The following is a 19,179-nucleotide window of genomic DNA, read 5'->3' as shown; positions in this document are numbered from 1 at the left end:
TTGGGACACTTGGGGAGCTGGGCGACTGCTGGGTTTTGCTGGAACGTGCTGGGTTTGGGTTCTGGGGTTCTGGGTTTGTTGCTGGGCGCTGGCTGAAATGCTGGCCGGCGATGACGATTTGCGCTGCTGCTTGCGCTGCGTTGCGTTGCGGTGCGGTTGGAGCTAGGACAGCTATTGGAGCTATTATTGCCATTGCCTGGGTACCTGGTACAAGGAACGTCGTAGTTCCGGACCTTCAAGCCGAAGTTAGCAGGGATGGGGCGAGAAAGATGGAAAGATGGGAAGATGGGAAGATGGCGGATTATTAGCAATTTATTATTTATTAGCACAGAAGGATACAGTACTTCGTAGGTAAGGTACAGATAGCAAGGCGGTCTCTTGTTGGATTGGACGCTTGCGGAAGAAGACGCGGGGAAGAGAGAGAGAGAGAGGCATGGCAAGGTGGTATGGTTGTAGCAGAGGGAGGAGGATGTGGAGGATGTTCATTGTTGAGTATACTGTTTTATTGCATCTATTGCATCTATTGCGAATCTGCGAAGGGCTATGCATAACCCACCACCGAGCCGCCCATTTCGTGCAAGTACAGATTACAACCACTCAATTAATTATTAACGGTACTTAGAGATACATTAAAGAAGCAAGGAAGAGACCAGGGACTTGTCAGACGCCAGCACTTCCCCAACTTATTATAAAGAGCAGTAGGGTAATGCCCGCTTGCGCGAAGTATGGACCAAGACACTGAACAACACCAGTGTCCTCAGTACATAACTCGAATAACAAACTAATGAAAAGACAACATGATAGCCATTCCGGATAAATCAAACGCCCTTGCTCCGTACGAAGTACGAAGTACACAGGAAACACTACACCACTGTCGCATGCGCATGCCACGCACAGAGAGTATGTACATGATACAACACTGTAAACACTGTAAACACTGCCCAAGCAAGACATCTCATCGTGGTTGATTGGTACAGCACATACAGAACCCGCGTAGTGGCTTTCGTGCTCTCGCTCGCCCGCATGCGTGTTGTTTGCTTTTGTCTCTTCAAGAGAGACATGGCTCCAGCAGCTTAGGATCGCAGCCGCCAATACAGGATAGATCAGCCCTCCTATGAACAGCACTGCGTGCTTGTATATAAAAGGGCAGATCAACGCAGGACAAACTCTCCAATTGCTACGCAGGCCCCGCCCTGAAGCCCAAGGGCTTATCTCACGTGCAATGTTGGAGATAAGAGCAGAGGGACGGACTGGACCCCTGAGTTGGGCGTTGGAGGTGTTGGGAGTTCGCAGTTCGCAGTTCGCCGTTGGTAGTTGGCACTACTCTCCGACAGCGAGACGAGACAGGACAGGACATTACGGGACCATCTTTCCCCTGAAACACCCTCCGTGGGGCAATGCCTCCAAGGGCCCCTGCAGGCCAGGACAACATTGAACAATCACAGGCCAAATCAATCGTAGGTCACGCACTGCAATCAAAAGCTTTCTTGCGCGTTCTTTACCCCGTATTTTGATGTTGTTTGTGTCGGCTGTCAAAGACGGGCAGTATTGGGATACAGTTGCGGTGAACCAGCTGCGACTCGAGGGTCGAGAGTGGAGGAAGACGGCTTTCACCACCCCAGTTTACCCCAGCTCACCAACCGTTGCACCCCATTTGACAGTTCGTTCTCATTTACATTTACGTATACACTCATATTCACACTCACTTTGCTCGCAGGCTCGAGGCGGTGCCGATCCTGGGTTGAACACCACGCAGACATGGAAGAGCCCACGAGCGCTGGCAAGGAGAAGACCAAGCATCGGTTTATGGGCAAGCTGTTCAAAGAAAAGAAGACCACAAACACCAACCATGATATCGACACCTTCCTCCATGGCCCCTCAGACGAGTTACACATGATGCCGGCGCCGGCTGGTCCTACAAACCCACATCCACATCCACATCCACATCCATCTCCACAGCCGCCTTCTCTGTCACGAATTGATACCTCCAGTGCCCGTCGCTGGCCTACAGCCGCCGAGATAAACAACTCACGGATAAATCGAGGAAGATCGGCCAGTCCACCGCGAAGCAGGAAGGGTCTGGCGGTCCGCTTTACAAATGAACAACCAGAGGTAATCGGGGAGGGTGGTGACGAGGCCACAACACCAGTCTCTGATATCGGCGTGAGAAAGCGAGCACATTCGCACCCGCCGGGACGCCAACCGCCCCAAGCCCAAGCCCAAGCTCCGTCATATCGGCTGGACACAACCCCTCCTGCAAATGCCCCAGGCCATTCCCAAGAGTATCAAAGTCTGGATCCTTTCCGAGACGCGACGCCGCTTCGACGTACTGCTACAGGTATCCAACCGACCTCAGCACGAGGCCCTTCCACAGAACGTCTAAGTCGTGGTCTAGCGGAAACCCAAGAACATGGATATGGCTCGACGAATAACGGGAGTGCAAAGGATGACTTTGATCCAACGTCATTTGCAGCTAGAATAAGAGCTGAAATGCGATCAGGTGAAGGCAAAGCTTTAGTCCAGGCCGCCTTGACAGCTCCAGATTTCAATGATCTGAGACCCGGCTCATCTGGAGAGCCGGAATCTGAGATCACCCCGCAATTGAAGGAGCTACGATTGAACACCATGCGGAATAGCTACATATCCACCTCGCCTGTCACGAGTATCCCAACACAGCGTCTTCCTGGGCGGTCAGTGAGCCCAGCAGGATCACAGTTATCGATTCCTATGACAGAAAGTCCTCTTCCATTATCTCGCACCTCAACTCTGCAGGCGGCGGCGACTGCTGTGGTCGACGATGCCTTGCATGACTTTTCGAGTCGAGTTGCACATTTCTTTACCTTGTTCCGCTTATCAGTAGAGTCTGTCAAGCCGATTCCTAGGTGTTCATTGGAAGAGCTTGTCAGGGCGGCTCTCTGGTGGTTCTTGAAAGGTAGATCGAATCTAGAGGCTACAGTACGAGACCGGCCAACAAGCCCGCAAGCTCAGAAGCTCAGACAGTTCGTCCTTCAACAAGCCTATACAGATCTTGCAAAGTCTCTATGGCTTATAGAAATTGTTACCACACAACGCCCAGAGGTCGTAGATCCCTTTGCGCAGGGTGCTCCCGATCCACATCTCGCCAGCATTCTGGAGTCACGTCAGGCCATCATATCCAGCCTAAGAAAAGTTACCATGTCAATGAAGCGTAATAATTTCCTACCGCCAGTGCCTAACGATGCACCATTACCGCAGGGTTTGGATAATTCGATCTGGGTCCCAGAAGAAGGCGACAAGTCCTTGGTGGCAAACCAGCGACCCAGTCTGGCGATCACTTTGGCGGAAACTTTTCCCCTAGGAGACTCAAGTAGAACTTTCTTTTTTGGAAGATGCTTCGCCCAAGGAGTTCTGGAGGAAGAGGCTGCATCCCAGCGCTTTCAATGCCCAGTGTTGGTCTCTCTTGTGCGGGGACAAAAGGAAAAGGAGATATCGGCGCTTATCGTTAGTCAAGACGGGTCGCTGAAAATATGCATCCAGGCAGATAGAACTCGTGGCACAACATGGGGCGATGTGGCATGGCAAGCAAAATCCAGCACTATCAAAGTAGATCTGCCACGCGGGTTCTCACTTCGCCTTCACTGCTCTGAGCAGGACTTCGGGATGATATGGGGATCGTATGACCGCCAGGCGAAAATCCATGACTATCTTAACCCGCGTCGAGAGGAAGAGCTCATTTTCGAATCCGTCATTAGGAATTTCAAGTACATTGACCAGAGTCCAGAGTCTAGGTTTCCGAAGGATCCTCTGTACGACTGCTACTTGAGGATCTTTGAGATGGTCAAATTAGAGAAAGGGGCTGCTGCCGCTCGCACAATCCATCGTGGTTTTCGGGTCGCTCTGAATACTAACCCTAGAACCAAAAACTTGGACGGTATCAACCAAAAACTACCGCCGAATCGTGCGATCCAATTTGGATTCCTTCGCGGAGACGATGGACAGCCAGCGATAATGCTTAAGATCGCCCATGGAGGGTCGAACTGTAGAATGATCATGGCCTTCGACGATGTGAATCAACGGTCTCGTCTCCACCAGCTTCTTACGGGAAGCGCGCTGGGAGATACAGAGGGTTTTGTCGCTGAAGGACCGATGAAAGCCTTTTCTATCGCCGGCTATTCTCCAAACAGCCAGGATTTGAGCTGTCTCAAAACCCTCGACTGGCAGGGCTTCCGGGTTATCAACGAAGACGAGGGAGACCTCCAAACTGACAAGGCGGTCCTCTCTAACCACTTGCGCGTCGCGCTCGATTTCACCACAGGAAGTCTAACAGATCGCATCAACGTTGAACCAGGAGAATTGAAGCTTCGACTGGACGTCAAGAGTGCGAAGGAGCTGAAAATTCTACGACAGCCACAAGAAGATATGACTGTAGCGGTCATCGAGTCACAGGTGTCCCAGGAACTTCCACGCGAGCTTTCTGCGCTCCTAGATACGATTGCCCAGTCCCAATCAGCCCGAACTTATCTTTTCCCCGGTCTTCAGGAGCTGCACTTGTTCCAGGCAGCCTTAACCGGCTTCAATGTGCTCTACGATGGAATGGCATCGTCGTTCAATATATCGCGCCGTCGGATGGTCGTCCCTATCTACAAGAAGTGGGACGCGGCATCTACTCGGGTACAAGTGGTGCAGCGGGATAAGGTCGTGCAGCTTGTTGCCTTCTTCGAAAATTTCAGTCACGGCGATTGCATGAACTTCGCATTGAAGTCGACGGATGTTTTCGAATGCTCTGGCCGCAGTGGAAAGTATTCTTTGCGGATCGTAGATGCTAAGTTCGCATTGCCTAAACCGCCCCAACAAGACGACGCAGTTGGTCATCAATTTGTCTGCTTGGACATGCCCGAGTACCCTGGCGAGCACGACGATATAACGATTGTTTTTGATACCGAATCTGGTATGTCTCGATCTCTTACCTATATACATACCCCGAAGCTGTATAATGAACGGTATTGTACTAACTCACCTACAGAACTTGACAAGCTCACAAAAGCATTGCCGGCACCTGTGAAAATCGCATCACGGATGGCATCGATCAAGAGGTAACTGAATAATTTGGGGCGGGCAAGGATGGTCCAGCCAGAGGAAATTTTGTTCATAGCAAAAGTAGTGCATAGGAGGAGCATTTTCAGCGGAGTTGTTTATGTAGCATAGTATTTGCGGGACGATATCCCCGGCGTTGAAAGCCAACATACCTGTACAGTACAATACAATACAAAGCAGATCTTAAGTCATTGCGATACTCTCTCTTCCATCTTCCTTACCTATAACAGAAATAGAAAGCTACCGGCCAATCATTATTCCCCATCTTGTCGACCATCGGGAAGGATTCAGCGGCTTTTCCCTCGTAACGTGATGATCATCAATGCTATCCAGCCCCAAACAAACTCACGCGTCATAGGCCAGGATTTGCCCATACCAAGCAACTATAAATAGGACATTGGTTCTCGCCCAATCATGCATCAACCCCTTCGTGTTCAGTGTCCACGCCCTTCCGAATGTGTGTCTTGTGTGTTGGCGGCCAAGGGACGAGGAACTCCAGTTAGAAGTTGGACTAACGGGTAGAGAGCGAGAGAGATACAGTACATTCATGAGGTACTGCGTGCTAACGGCCAAACCTCCAGAGTCTAATGATGTACGAAGCACAAGTAACCGCGTTAAAAGAGAAACCCCCCAGAACGGGCCTTACTTTACCTATCCAACTACCGCCCTCCGATACGTAGCATTTCGTACTAGAATACTACTAAAATACTACTAAGTTCCTCTAAATAGTCCTAATACGAGGATTGCCCTGTCGAAACCCCGTCCTAGATCTCCGTCCTACTGTCCTAGTCCCAAACCGAGGTACTAACACCTTAGGGAGATCCCTGCTCCCTAATTGGTGCCTTGATTTCCAACGGCTTCGTACATTCGTACTTGAATTCCGGAATCTCATCTCGCCCAGACTCACCCTGCGATACAACAAATCGTTCAGGATCTGCAGCTGTAATCCTTCCGCGCCCGTGAACCACCCACCGTCTTGCTGCAATTTCACAGAGGCGTAGCCGCAGAATAGTCCAATTCGATCGGTGCCAGGCGGTTTTTTTGTTTGGCCGATAAAACTACAGAGACACGAGCGTCAGTCGTTTCATATTTCCAACATCCACGATCACCGAACTCTCTTCCCACCACGAAGATCACAACGACCCCCAGCTACACCGTCATGGCAGTTTGAACCCAGCACTTCATCTTCCCGTTAGGTTGTATGCGGAGCCGCGATCGCCCCTCTTCGATGTCACGGCGCTTGTGACGCTAATGCCATGGAAAAGTCGAAACACGACCCTCAGACCATCCAGGAACACCACGATGACTATGTTGGGAGCGCCGGCCAGCACAGCACGATTATGATGTCTGCGGAATTGGGAGCAGTGGAAACATGGCGGGGAGGATGCTGCGATGGAAGCAGGGACGAGGACGAGCGACATTCGATCAGGGCCTGGTCCCGCGGTCGCTCGTTGTCGACATTTCGGAATCGGGGCCAAACGGCTGGTGTACCGGCTTCTTGCACTACACGGCGGCAGACTCGCTCTCTCTCAGCGTTGGCATACCTCTTGACCATAGTTGTTGCCAGTCTCTGGATTGTGCCGGCCGGTGCAGTCTTCATCGACTTCCAAAATTGTCTCTCGGATTCGGTCCAGCACGATGAACCGATACAACTGCAGTTCGTTCCGATGTTTATGGATGCTGTTTTCAACACCACAGCCCCAAGCCATAATCTACAAGTGAGGGTATGGGGGAACGTCACCGGATCGGGCCCTACGACTAAAGTCCTTCTGCCGCCGCCAGAGGATCCATATTGGGGGAGCAATGATTCCAACCGTGGGGGAAAGATTATAAATATCCCGGATCCCACACTGGCGAGCCCGAAACTCACAACGCTGTTCAGCAAGGTCAATGTCCTTACTTACGAGCCGTGGAGTGACTCCGTCGATTTCTGCGGCCAGCTGGAGAACGGGTCATGTCCCCTTGGGCCCAACTGGAGAGCCGACCCGTAAGACTAGCCTCTCTTTTCTTCTCCCTAATGAACCATTATAAGGATGTGTACTGACAACGTTTTCCTATATATAGGGAGAGGCCAGACGGATTAGCGTCATTCGGCTTCTCGAATAACTTCTACTCGTCATATGCGTTTACCTCCTTCAGTACAACCCTCATGATCAAATATGGCGATCCGGATGCTACGCCTGTTGGTTGCGTTTCAGGGACCATCACACCGGATATTGGGAGCGGCCTCACTAGAGTTACTACGTTTATCCCCATGATCATTCTCATTATCGTTGGGGTTGCAACGGCGTTTGCGGGGATATTTAGCCCTTGGGGATCGACTGATATACTTCGGTGGACCACAAATTATGGACGAGATGAGGACCTGCTCCGACTAGTAACGCCTGGGTTCGGGGATTGCTTGCAATACATCCAGTTTGTGGCTCTAACTGGAGGCCTAACGCTCAATTATCCCGGGTTCTATCAACCCATCGTCAGCAAGGTTGCATGGTCTGCCCTTATGTTCAACCAGAGTTTTGTCAGCCAGGGGAATGGAACTGCCAGTCTAGTTGATGGCATATATGTCACACATGGCAGCTATGGTCTCGACAGGCTTCGACAATATGTGGGCATGAGCGAGGTGCATGACGTTTGGGCTGGGATGACCGTGTGGCTACTAGTGATCCTTGGAGTTGTTTTGATCGTCATTCAAGTTGGATTCCTATTTCGTTGGGTGTATCGGCATATCAACAACACTCAGGAAGAGGATTTGAGAGCAAAGAATTTCCCTTTCTCCGTGGGAAATGTCATCCGGATGGTCTTCAACTACTTCCTCCTGCCAATTGTTGCACTATCCATGTTTCAGTTAGTGGAAGCAGGGAATCAGTCGCCTAACTTCGTTGTGGGATTGGCAGTAACAATGCTGGTAGTGATATTTGGATTCGCTATCTGGCTTCTCTACTTTATCGTATCGACAAGACCTAGGTCGTATCTTTTCGACGACCTACCGACGGTGCTTCTTTACGGCTCCTTGTACAACACCTATTCCGACAATACTGCTTCCTTCGCTCTTATCCCCGTACTACTAACAATCGTTCGAGGGATCGCGATTGGAGTCGTACAACCCTCTGGGATAGCACAGCTCGTTCTTCTCGCGATCTGCGAGATTATTTTCACGCTGACCCTCCACGCCTTCCGGCCGTTCCACTCGCCGACATCGATGAATGCATTCCATACCTTCTTCTCCGGAGTCCGACTGGCTACTGTTCTTCTGATGGTAGCTTTTACCCCGTCGCTTGGAGTCACTGATGGGCCGAAGGGTTGGATCGGATATACTATCCTTATGATGCATGCCATTGTAATGATATTAGGATTTCTTCTCAATGCTATACAGACCATCGTGGAGGTTGCGGCTCGGATGTTAGGCGCAGGCGGAGACGACGCTGGTGCAACCAGAGGTGGCCTGTCTAAAGTGTTCGGCATGCGGCAACTGTCTAGACGCTTGCCTCGGCGTGATGGGGCCTCAAGGCAAAGCCAACTATCCAACGCCGCTATGTTGGATGCTGAGAATGATCGAAAGGCGTATATGATGGATGGCGGAAGGCTTAGGAGCCAGTCGGCTGGTAGCACTGGTGTACTCCTCAACAGACAGAGCACTGCCATGGAATCTAGTGGCGTTGATCCATTTGGAGCGATACCTCCACACCAGCTTCCTAGTGGTTCATACACCCCGACTACCCCAGGCGAGGCCAGTACGTTCTCATTCTTACCTTCAGCAGCTGCTCCATCTGGCCACACTCGGAATCGAAACTCGGACGGATTAGGCAGCCCAGAGCAGGCAGAACCGTGGTACTATCGGCCCCCCAGATTGAGACGGCCAACTGTAACTGGCTATTCCCCAGCTGCAAGAAGCAGAGCATCATGGGCAAGCGGGGACTGGCCAAATAAAGCCGGAAGTCAACGAGACTCCGGTGGTGCGGATCTAGCCGATGAAGGCCCATCCATATCTGGGCGCAATACACCGCTTCCCCAACAACCATTAGATGGCAGTCCCGAGCCCAAACGCTCAAAGGCAGATTATAGTACGCGTGAGGTGGACTTCTATTATGGCGTCCGGGGGCCAGCGCTCAATGCCAATGTTCCTGGTCGAAGGATAAAAACGGGCCCGGCAGACCCTACTGGCCCTGCAGCTTCAGCGGCCGGGTGGTTTAAGAGCTTATTTGGGGGCAAAACCAAGGAGCAGGGCAAGGGATTTGAGGTCGTGCGTAGTGCGAGAATGCCTCCAGGCATGAAGCGACCTGGGGAAGAATCGCCGCCTGAAGGTGTACCCGTTGCGACTGGAGGGGTACGCAACGGGCCTATCGACTCAGACGATGAATCTGTTCGCCCACGAGCTGCAGGCGGTGACGGATCGATTCCTAATGTAGAATCCGCAGCTGAAGGCGATAATTTAGTCAGCCCCTTGGGGTCAGACGATGACGATTCCCACGATGACCATGATGATGATTTTGAGATGTCCAGAATATCAGACGTTCCCCCAATGCTACCGGGCATCGAACTTCCGGAGGGAGGCATTGAGTTGCCTAGCAGGTTTCCTTCAAAGGCCACGTCAAGAGGTAGTACGAGACGGCAAAAGCCTTTAGGCCCCGACTTTGTTTCCCGTGTTCCATCCAACAAACCTTCAGTCCCACGGAAAAGTTCCAGAAGGCAATCTCAAAGCGTGGACCTCACCGTACCAGGCAACCATCTCATGCCGCAAGGACAACACCAGCACCAAACCTCCCTCGACGCGTCCAACCTGCCCTTCGATCGCTCCAACTCCAATGCCCGTCAATCCACCATCTCCTCCAATTCAAATTCCACCATGATAACGTCAGAAAACGGCCCCGATGGGCATTCCCGAACCCATTCCTCGGCGCTGGGCAAATTTTCTGCGGATATCCAAGGTGATCGGCCGACAAGTATGGGGTTTGTGAATCAGCATAATATTCGGACTATTAATCAGTCTGAAAACCCAGATTTTCTGGGTACGACGGCTGAGGTTGTTGACGGCAGAAATAGTGGGGCTTCGAGTTTAGAGGGCTCGAGAACTTAGTATATCCCGCCCCCCTGCTGGGCGACCTACATATATAAACGAATTTCCTTTTCTTTCTCGTTGTGTTTTGAAGCAAGCAAGCAAGCAAGCAAAAGGGGTTACATACGCCGGCGGCGGCGTTTAAGAAATATAATCCGCGTTTTGGGATTTCAGTTTTTTGAGCGCGAGAAAGTTTGTATGTATCTATGTATGTAAGTATTGCAGGCGGACTGGAGTATCTGGGCGTGGGGTAGGGCGGCGGTTTATAGTCACAGTCCTGTCGGAAAACGCATACATAAGCTACATTGGCAACATTTGGTTAGTTGGGAAGGCGGAGGAAAAGGGAGCATCATAATTGTGTAATTAATCGAGTTAATGTTCAAATACATAAGTAATACTTTACTTGCATGTATGAAATTGGGTTGCAATATATTGACCGAGTACAAAGTAGAGAGAAGTGGAAAGGAAACGTCCTCGGTTTCCTTGGTGTGCACATCAAACCACTATTTTCCACCTCTCAAGCTCTCGTAAGCTCTACACAGTTTGCGGTGACTTGGGTGGCCGTGATATTCGTTGGACCATTGGCGTGGTGAGCGACAGGCTGGTGAAAAGCTGGCCTTGAATGGTCGACTACATGGCGATTGACCTTGTCATCGTCCTCTTAAGAGTTAGCGACAAGGCGAGGAGATACGCAGGTGGTTACGAATCATATGATACTGTTGTCTATAAGACTACTATCTGCCATGTGTGAAAAGTAGGCTTGCCTTCAATTGTTGGGCCGATGTCAGGACTGCTATAATCTGCTGCGGAATCGATGCCAATAGACTCAAGTAAAATAGTGGTTGGAATCGAATAGGCAAGCACCAAATACCACTGAAGGAAATATATTATGCCCACTTTGAGTGCTTGCTGATGCTGAGCGCCCAGAGTCAATAGAAATACCACCTTGAGAAGCATGGGCGTCGGCCTGTCTATCTATACGTCACAACTCCGGTTTCGCCCTTTCCTAGGTGCTCTTTGACTGCAAGCTTGGTGGGAATTCGTCAACATCAACAAACCCATCGTTGTTCTTGTCGCGGGTTAGGTTTGCGGTTGCTAAGACGCTCTTTTGCTTATACCTAGGACACATCGCCGGCCGGCAACAAATCACGGTCGCGCCCTGAAATTGATGGATTGCCATTAGTATAGCCATCTCATACTTCCTTGCTATCCTGATATGGCCACAGCTTTTTCACGCTCAATCTATCGTCATCATTTTCTGCCTCTTCGTAACAAACAGTCCTTAACCTCGTCAATTCAGACTGTATGTCGTCATAACGCTCTGGACTGATTGTGCCCTCAGGAGGTAAGCGATAGTTCGCCTTGAACAATTCTAGAATGCCGGCAACGAACTCCCTGCATTCAACCTCTTGCTCAAAAGTGTCGTAGTCCTCTTGACTGAAGCTCATCAGGCAGAGGCCAGCATCAGGACCTAGCTTCTCCCAGTGGGAGACAATGGCCATTAGTGCTTTTTTGAAGAACCATACATTATGGCTCCTCCATACATAATTCACGATATGTACTGGCTGCACGCGCATCTTTTCGGACAGCTCTAAAGCCTTCCAGTGTCTTGAATTATTCTTGTTTGTAGTTGCAAGATACATCTTGTGTAGATACTCACTCTTAAACATATTGTCGGCAAAGTCTTTCTCGTCTGGTGGAAAGGGTTTCGAGGTTATCAGGGTGCGCAGACCATTCGTTAAGGTCAAGCGAGACTGGCTCTCTATGCAGAAATAACTTTGGAATACCTGAGACATAGAAGAGAGGAGTAGCTGCCACCGATTACCAATCGATGACACTTGTTATCTTCATGGTGGCGGGATCGATGAATATGTTTTGGAGATGGAGATCAGGGTGCCATAATGTTGACGCATTCAGATCTTCGGGAACAGAGGGCGAGATCATAGCTAATGCGAGCTTCTCATATCGGTCCAGTAGTTCGAGCATATCTCGGGGGTCCTCAAGCCCTCGAGGAACGCGAGCGTAGTTCATGCGTTGACATCCATGTTCCTCCACGTATGTCTTTTCATATCTGCCTCTCTCTTTTACGAACTCGAGAGCATTAAGATCTGGTCATGGTCAGCAATAAGCCATGGTGGTAGATGCCCGGACTCCTTACAAGGTCCGCACTCTGGTCTTGGTTGGGTTTGATTGGCTTTCCAAAGGCCACGCTCCACTAACGGACCAAAACAATACCCTTCGAGAACGGCAAGGGGTATGGCTGAGTCGGGGGGGTCCCCTGTTTTCAAGTCGGTACCTTGGGGATAATCTTTCTTGAAGTAAATGTAGCCATGGCTGCTGAACTTTAACTGTGCGACGCTGCGTTCTAGCTCAACGACCTGCTCTATAATATCGATTCGAGGCTTCATAGGCAGTTTTTCCAAGTCCGGCCAGAGATTCCAAAGCGGTTCGCCTAAAGCAAGCTCCTCTAGGATGTACTCCGCTCCTACGGGGTTTTCTGCATTAGAAGACCATGCTAGTATCCGAGGTACAGGAAATTTCAATGCTTCGCGCAACTAGCATATATTAGTAGGAAACCGAGGACTAAGATAGGCATGTTGCCTGTAAGATGACTGAACTTACGAAGGTGCGCGTAGCTACTTCGGATGCTGTGGTATAGAATGCCGGCCCAGCACAAGGATTCGGCAGCTTCGCAAATATCACCGACCCATTGTCCATCTTAAGCAGGAACGCTTTGCTGTTCAGGCCCTCTTTACATTTAAGAACTTCGACACCTAATTGCCATTGTAAGCTGAGATCACGCGAGGTATTGGTATTTCACAGGTAGCTTCCTTACAGGCCCGGGCACCATTGTCGTGAGCAACTTTGATGGCAGCTTCTACAAGCTCGCTGAGGTTAAACTTGAGATATCTTACAGCAATATTGTGTGCTTCATTGTATCTTAAAGGTTAGCGACACTTATGGCCAAGTTCCATATGTTGACAATGGACATACACCCAACGATACGGAGTGTGCCTGTATAGATCCGCCTCCAAGATGTCCTTGACTAAGTCCATGTTAGTAAGCTACGAATCAAGTTAAATCTCATTACATACTTGTGCCATCTTCGGCGACAGCGCGCAGAGCCATAGTGGTCATCATCGCGCGTTGGTGAGGCTGTCTCTGGCAGGTCCTTTGGATTTGGTAACCTCCTGAAAACCGGACTTGAGGTCTTAGGGATGTTGTCGTGGACGTGATCCTTGGAGAGTGACGCAACGCCCAACCAGTTGTTCGTGGAAGGTACATAGGAGCGTATAACCATATATCCACATTCCTGTATTCGAGGTTGTTGATGGCATGGCATGGACCCTTTTGTGCCCGAGCGGCTCCCTAGGTACCTTGTATCTCCCCTTTCGCATCCCCAGATACTGTGGGCACACTAATGTAAAATTTAGAGCTATAATAAGTAAATAAACGATTCCAGTATAAAATATAAAAGTTATCAGTGCTAAAATAAGCTAACCTTGATTTATTTATATTCTATATAATCTGCCGGGCTACTTAATCAAAAGACCCTTAACTCGTATCCAGACGGGTCTTAACCCAAATAAGAAAAAAAGGGGCCAAAAAGGAGCCAACCCATTAAGAACGCAATAGGCAAATTGCCTTCTTCCTGATCGATAAGTCAGTGCGACGCGAAAGCAGGAACTGGATGAAAATCGCATATAAGTTTAGTATTGGTTTGGCCTAACTTCGCCATTTTCTGCAGTGTGCTCGCAGGTGAACAGGGTGCCGTTGACTTCTTGCGTAACTAGAGAGGCCTTCTCAGTGCACGCCGAATCAGCGCCTCGGCTGAAAGCCAAAATGCAACATGCAGATCAATCACACCTTTTATACTTATCCACGTAGATGCTGACTTTCCTATTACTAAATTTATGAGCAATGCACGTAGTCGATAAGACGCTCGCTTCTCCGTGTATAAAGAGGACGCCATGAGCCGCAATGCTGCAGTGTCCACTCTTCTCCAATATCATACTTGCTGAGAAGATTTAGAACGTTCCCTATTGCCAGACATCACTACGAACAACATCCATATTCCTAAGTCATGCTTTGGGGCAACGAACGTGAGCGTGAATATGTGCGTGACCGACGGGGTGGAAGTGGGAGTAGTCGTCGTAGAAGTGTATGATCCTCTTCAGCAATACGCTTTATCTCTTACTTATATTTCAAGTAGGCGTCCCCAAGCCCTGCACTTGAAAGAGATAAGTATAGTCCTAGTCCTCCACCAAGGAGCGAGCCTCCACCGATGGGCGGGCAGCCTTTACCGGACTATGAAAAAGACGATACACACGAACGTAACCATAGAGGCGACTCCGAACACTCCAGCTCGGTTACGAATCAAGAAGAGCCCAAGTATTCCGAATCTCGTGAACGTGAACACGTCGGATTCGCTCCTGGAACAAAGGAGCCTCCTCAAATCCCTCATGAGTATGATGATAGGGATATTGAACGTGGCCCTGACCCGGGCCGACGTATTTCTCCAGAGGAGCGGGCTTTTTCCACCGCCCTTTCCCGATCTCTCTATTCGCGAGAAATATATGGCGAATTCGACTACCCATCTGGGGCCCTCCGCTATTTAAGTGCAATTGGGATTAAGCCAAGCTCGGGAAGAACCAAAGTAGGAAAGGTGAATTTGGCAGTGATGATGAGGATGTACTTGAGCACCATCAGACGAGATCTTATAATTTTTGCCAGCAGGTGTGAGGATAGACGTGACGCGTCACTCGAGCGTATGGATCACGACAGCATGATGGAGGCGGGAAAGTTATTAGAAACTTACTGTAAGTTATCGCAGAGAAATCTTGCTTTGTAGCTTAGGTAGCTCACGTACTTTGTAGGCGGCGCCATCGAGAACTATAAAAAAATGTGTGAGTACCAGTTCGAGGGTGAAAACGACCCTTTTATCCTGGATTCTCAACACGGCCTCAACTTCCAAGCCATGGTCGATGCCGAGTTGATACACAACAGCTCCATTTCCACCTTCCAACCCCGCCGGAATCGACCCTACGACGGTTCCCGCGGTGCCAAAAACAAACGAGAAGTCATTTATACCTTCTTCATGGCGCTTTTAGGGGGTTCAGCACTTCTGGCTCCTATGGTCCTGATGACTCTTAAAAAGAGCCTTCACCTAACTGTCATTACCGTCTGTGTTTCTGTCGTTATTGTTTCCGGGGCATTGGCGCTGTTTAGTCGTAAATCCGCGTTTGAGATTTTGGGATTGACTGCTGCCTATGCGGCTGTCCTTGTGGTGTTTGTGGGTGCAAGCTCTTGAAGATAAGAATATATCTTGAGGTGACCAAGAAAGTCGTATCTCAATCTATTACTGACTCAAGTCCCCTCATCTTCCCACCAATTTCCTCACTCCGAGGTGCAATTCGATACTTCCTTGATTCCTTCCAATGCCTTCGTAGCATTAGTTGGTAATGTGAGAGGGTTCCCAACTTTTGGTACGGCGCGTCCCTCCACGGCCATATGTAGCGACTGTGGCAATGGCGGTGGCGATCTTAATAGTTGATACTAGCCGTGGAAGGGATCTAGTGAGGTTGCTGCTAGGCTCGAGGCGGAAGCCAAAATGCGCTACTCGAGTGGTGACGATCTCAAAAAGAAGGATATGGGATGTTCAAATGTGCGAGAAGGTCGAAGAGAGCGAGGTCGAAAACGGATGCAGGGCCGAAAATGGATGGCCAAGTCGAAGATTCGGAAATGTAGAAAAGAATAGAACTTGCGCTACGAAGTACTACGTAGTCCTTAATCCTTTGGTGGCCTTGTTGACAGTGTGAGGATGGCCTGAGATGGGCGTGGAGAAGCGAAAGGTACAGTGCAGGAATCAGGACGTAAGCTCTTACACATACACATACGTAACTCTAAAGGCAGCAAGCAAGCTGCGACGGTTCTAACCGATAGGCACCCCAACAGCACTGCAGAATTGCAGACTCAAAGGGGAAGACACGAAGCCCCTCCTAAATGAAAACGATATTGGAGTTTGCTTGATTTCCTTGGCTGGCTATAGATTGAGGCATGCGAGGTGATCGCCAAGGGCTGGGGGAGGGAGGAGGGGAAGGGTGTGGAGGTGGAGGTGGGACAGGATTAATTAAGTAATTGATTAAATTAATCAAGGGCCTTTTGGGGGCCTTTTGGGGGCTTCTTGGGGGTTTGGATTAAGAGGTTGTTTTGTTTTGTCGTATTGGGGAGTTGGATGTAGTTGGATAACTAGTTGCCATGGCTTGTATGTCTCTTTGTGCTAATACTCGAGTAATTGTGTAGGTACGTAATTGTTGTGCATGTGTACGAAGTATTACTCTTGCTTATGAATGACGGAAAGTATAATAACAACAATACTAATCATCCCCAGCACCAGCATAAGCCTCAGCATACGGAGGCAAGGCTCTACTCGGCCTCCAGCGTCCCTTTGTTCCGATCTGTCGCTCGGTCTCAACAGAATGACGAAGGCCGTGTGCAGCCAAGCAACACCCCACCTAAGTTCCAGCCCACCACTGCCGGCGCCGGCGCTGCTGCTGCTGTATGTACTCGTGCTGTACAGCCCATTTATTCATCAACAACACCACCAACCACAGCAGAACTGCCAGTGTCACCGTCAGCCGCCTTTTCGCGTGCGTCATTTGGCCTCGTTCGTCCCCCCACGGTCCTCTCGTTTTCATCTGCCTGCGTGGTCTGAACTGGATATTAACATTCCGTGCGTTCTCTCTAGCTGTACAACTGTACGGAGTATTGCCAGTAAAATACAGATACCTACCCTGGTATTTGAAGGGTGCAGATGCTATCTGCTGGGCGAGCGAACCTCGAAAAAAACCAACATTTGGACAGTAGAACCAGAGCGTGCTGCAAATATGGTTAGCTTGGTGCATTCCCATCGACGGGCTTCCGCTGCAAGTAAGTCGGTTCGAGTTATTCTGTGCATTATTTTTTATTTTCCTGCTCGGCATCGCAGTCAAATTATCTATCTTGCAGTGCCATAGATGGGGTGGGAAATTTGCTAGAGAGTTCAAGATTGCTAACGAGACTGCGGAATACTAGGCAACCGGTCCTCAATCGACGATAGAAGCTCCCCCGGTACCCCAGACGATGACACCACGGTCGTGGAGCCAGATCAGGGCAATGGTGAGAATTGCTGGCAACGAATAGTTGTAACTACATGGGAAGGAGGAGCAGATGGCTGATTCTGAGGTGCAGTTCTTTCACATATCATTTCGCAGTTGCGGCCTGGTGCGGATCTGAGTCGAGTGGTGCTGCCGACCTTTATACTGGAGCCCAAAAGTATGTTGGAGCGGATTACAAAGTGCGTGGACGCTTACCCTTATGGGATATGGGCTTGGGAGAACTGAAATACTGACCGTGTTATAGCTTCATGGCACATCCTGAGACGTTACTACCTATGCCCGAGATCGATGACCCCGTACAGAGGTTTGTGTCTGTTGTCAAATTCTACTTGAGTGGATGGCACATCAGACCGGCGTATGTCCTTGCTCTCTCGCCTGCTCCTAGGTCTATGCTAATAAAAGTGTAGCGGCGTGAAGAAACCCCTCAACCCCATTTTAGGAGAGCGGTATACCTGCTACTGGGAGTTCCCAGATAATACCAAAGGCTACTACATCTCTGAACAAACATCACACCACCCTCCGAAATCTAGCTACTTCTACATGGCTCCCGAACACCACATACGGATCGATGGGACTCTGAAACCACGGAGTAAATTCCTGGGCAATTCAGCGGCGAGCTTGATGGAGGGAATTGCAATACTGCGATTTCTGAATAGGGGAGGCCCAAAAGGGGAGAGTTACATCATTTCTCAACCTAACATGTATGCTCGGGGCATTTTGTTTGGGAAAATGAAATACGAGCTCGGTGATCATAGTTTTGTGCGGTGTCCCGAGCTAGGTCTGTCTGCAGATGTGGAATTCAAGACTAAGGGGTATTTTGGTGGGACCTATAATGCTATTGGCGGAACTATCAAGAACGATAAGACTGGGGAAATTCTCTATGAGCTTTCAGGGATGTGGACAGGGGAGATGTTTATTAAGGATATGAGAGTATGTATTTGTATTAGAAGTCGGACTCCGTCGAGATATGCTAATTTTGTGTTCTAGACGGGGAAGAAAGAGTTGCTGTTCGATGCTACACATGCGAGACATACACCGCCCATGGTGCGTCCACTCGAGGAACAAGATGATCGCGAATCGCAGAAATTATGGCGCAAGACTGCTGAAGCAGTTAAGCAACGCAACCATGAGCTAGCCACGGATGAGAAGACCAAGATCGAGGACATGCAAAGAGACGAGGCTGCTAGAAGAGCAGAAGAGGGCGTGGAATGGACTCCAAAGCTTTTCAGACCAGTTAGAGGAGGTCCAGGCGGCCCAGATGAAGGCGAGGAAGATCTAGATTGGATCTTGAACGCTAATATGTGAGTCCACAAACTGTGAATATCGCCAAAGTGCCATGCTGACTAGGATTTGTAGTGATGGCGACACGCCCGAAAAACAAACCCAGCAGATTCTGGCAGTTGCCCCTATTCTACGCGACCAAAACTACAACGAGAAGAACCCGATACCTCAACACCATCCCACTTCGCAAGCGCCCACAACATCCCAAATTACAGAGCCAACACCGGATCTTTCATCCAACGGGGACAGCAATTTAATAGACTTCGGCCAAAACGACGCTGCTCCGAAAGCACCTGTCGGTGCCTTCACCAGCCAACCCGACAAGAAAATCAAAGATGTCCTTCAGGCTACGAGCACAATATCAGCGCCGGAGACACCTCTGATCCATTTCCAAGACGAGATGAAAAGAGATCTCCCAGCTGTTGACCAAAGTGCCTTGGTCAGGAAAGACACTGATACGCATAGTATAGATGAGTTCGTCGATGCTGAGGGATAGGCTAGTAAAAGGGGCTATGGTTGAAGGGTAGATACGATAAAAAACAAAATGGCAGCGACTAGATGGGGCGGAGTGGATGGCGTTGATACCTTTTATTATGAGTGTGATGGCATCGCGGC

General features: G+C 49.8%; 5 protein-coding genes across 5 annotated transcripts; 3 read left to right on the top strand and 2 right to left on the bottom strand.

Moving 5' to 3' along the window:
* Nucleotides 1–1,758: 1,758 nt before the first annotated feature.
* On the top strand, nucleotides 1,759–5,076 carry BP5553_06223 (Uncharacterized protein; the record flags this gene model as incomplete). Its single annotated transcript, XM_032014846.1, has 2 exons — nucleotides 1,759–4,927; nucleotides 5,003–5,076. 2 exons carry the CDS (start codon nucleotides 1,759–1,761, stop codon nucleotides 5,074–5,076), a joined length of 3,243 nt encoding a protein of 1,080 aa, XP_031869527.1.
* A 1,253-nt stretch (nucleotides 5,077–6,329) lies between these two features.
* Nucleotides 6,330–10,147, top strand: BP5553_06222 (Uncharacterized protein; the record flags this gene model as incomplete). The annotated part of the gene is made up of 2 exons (XM_032014845.1): nucleotides 6,330–7,060; nucleotides 7,138–10,147. 2 exons carry the CDS (start codon nucleotides 6,330–6,332, stop codon nucleotides 10,145–10,147), a joined length of 3,741 nt encoding a protein of 1,246 aa, XP_031869526.1.
* A 1,172-nt stretch (nucleotides 10,148–11,319) lies between these two features.
* BP5553_06221 (uncharacterized protein) lies at nucleotides 11,320–11,922 on the bottom strand (the record flags this gene model as incomplete). The annotated part of the gene is made up of 1 exon (XM_032014844.1): nucleotides 11,320–11,922. The coding sequence occupies one exon, from the start codon at nucleotides 11,920–11,922 to the stop codon at nucleotides 11,320–11,322; it is 603 nt and encodes a 200-aa protein (XP_031869525.1).
* Nucleotides 11,923–11,947: 25 nt separating this feature from the next.
* On the bottom strand, nucleotides 11,948–13,255 carry BP5553_06220 (uncharacterized protein; the record flags this gene model as incomplete). Its single annotated transcript, XM_032014843.1, has 6 exons — nucleotides 11,948–12,234; nucleotides 12,285–12,681; nucleotides 12,749–12,900; nucleotides 12,963–13,066; nucleotides 13,121–13,172; nucleotides 13,222–13,255. 6 exons carry the CDS (start codon nucleotides 13,253–13,255, stop codon nucleotides 11,948–11,950), a joined length of 1,026 nt encoding a protein of 341 aa, XP_031869524.1.
* Nucleotides 13,256–14,210: 955 nt separating this feature from the next.
* On the top strand, nucleotides 14,211–19,060 carry BP5553_06219 (uncharacterized protein; the record flags this gene model as incomplete). Its single annotated transcript, XM_032014842.1, has 12 exons — nucleotides 14,211–14,288; nucleotides 14,340–14,946; nucleotides 15,004–15,419; nucleotides 15,687–15,791; nucleotides 16,518–16,776; nucleotides 16,991–17,056; nucleotides 17,201–17,284; nucleotides 17,380–17,440; nucleotides 17,528–17,638; nucleotides 17,691–18,213; nucleotides 18,271–18,584; nucleotides 18,640–19,060. The coding sequence occupies 12 exons, from the start codon at nucleotides 14,211–14,213 to the stop codon at nucleotides 19,058–19,060; spliced, it is 3,045 nt and encodes a 1,014-aa protein (XP_031869523.1).
* Between the last annotated feature and the right edge of the window lie 119 nt (nucleotides 19,061–19,179).

Source organism: Venustampulla echinocandica (assembly GCF_003357145.1).
Source record: "Venustampulla echinocandica strain BP 5553 chromosome Unknown scaffold_3, whole genome shotgun sequence".
In the NCBI taxonomy this organism is placed as follows: Eukaryota; Fungi; Ascomycota; class Leotiomycetes; order Helotiales; family Pleuroascaceae; genus Venustampulla; species Venustampulla echinocandica.
This window is presented reverse-complemented; position numbering and strand designations above follow the sequence as displayed.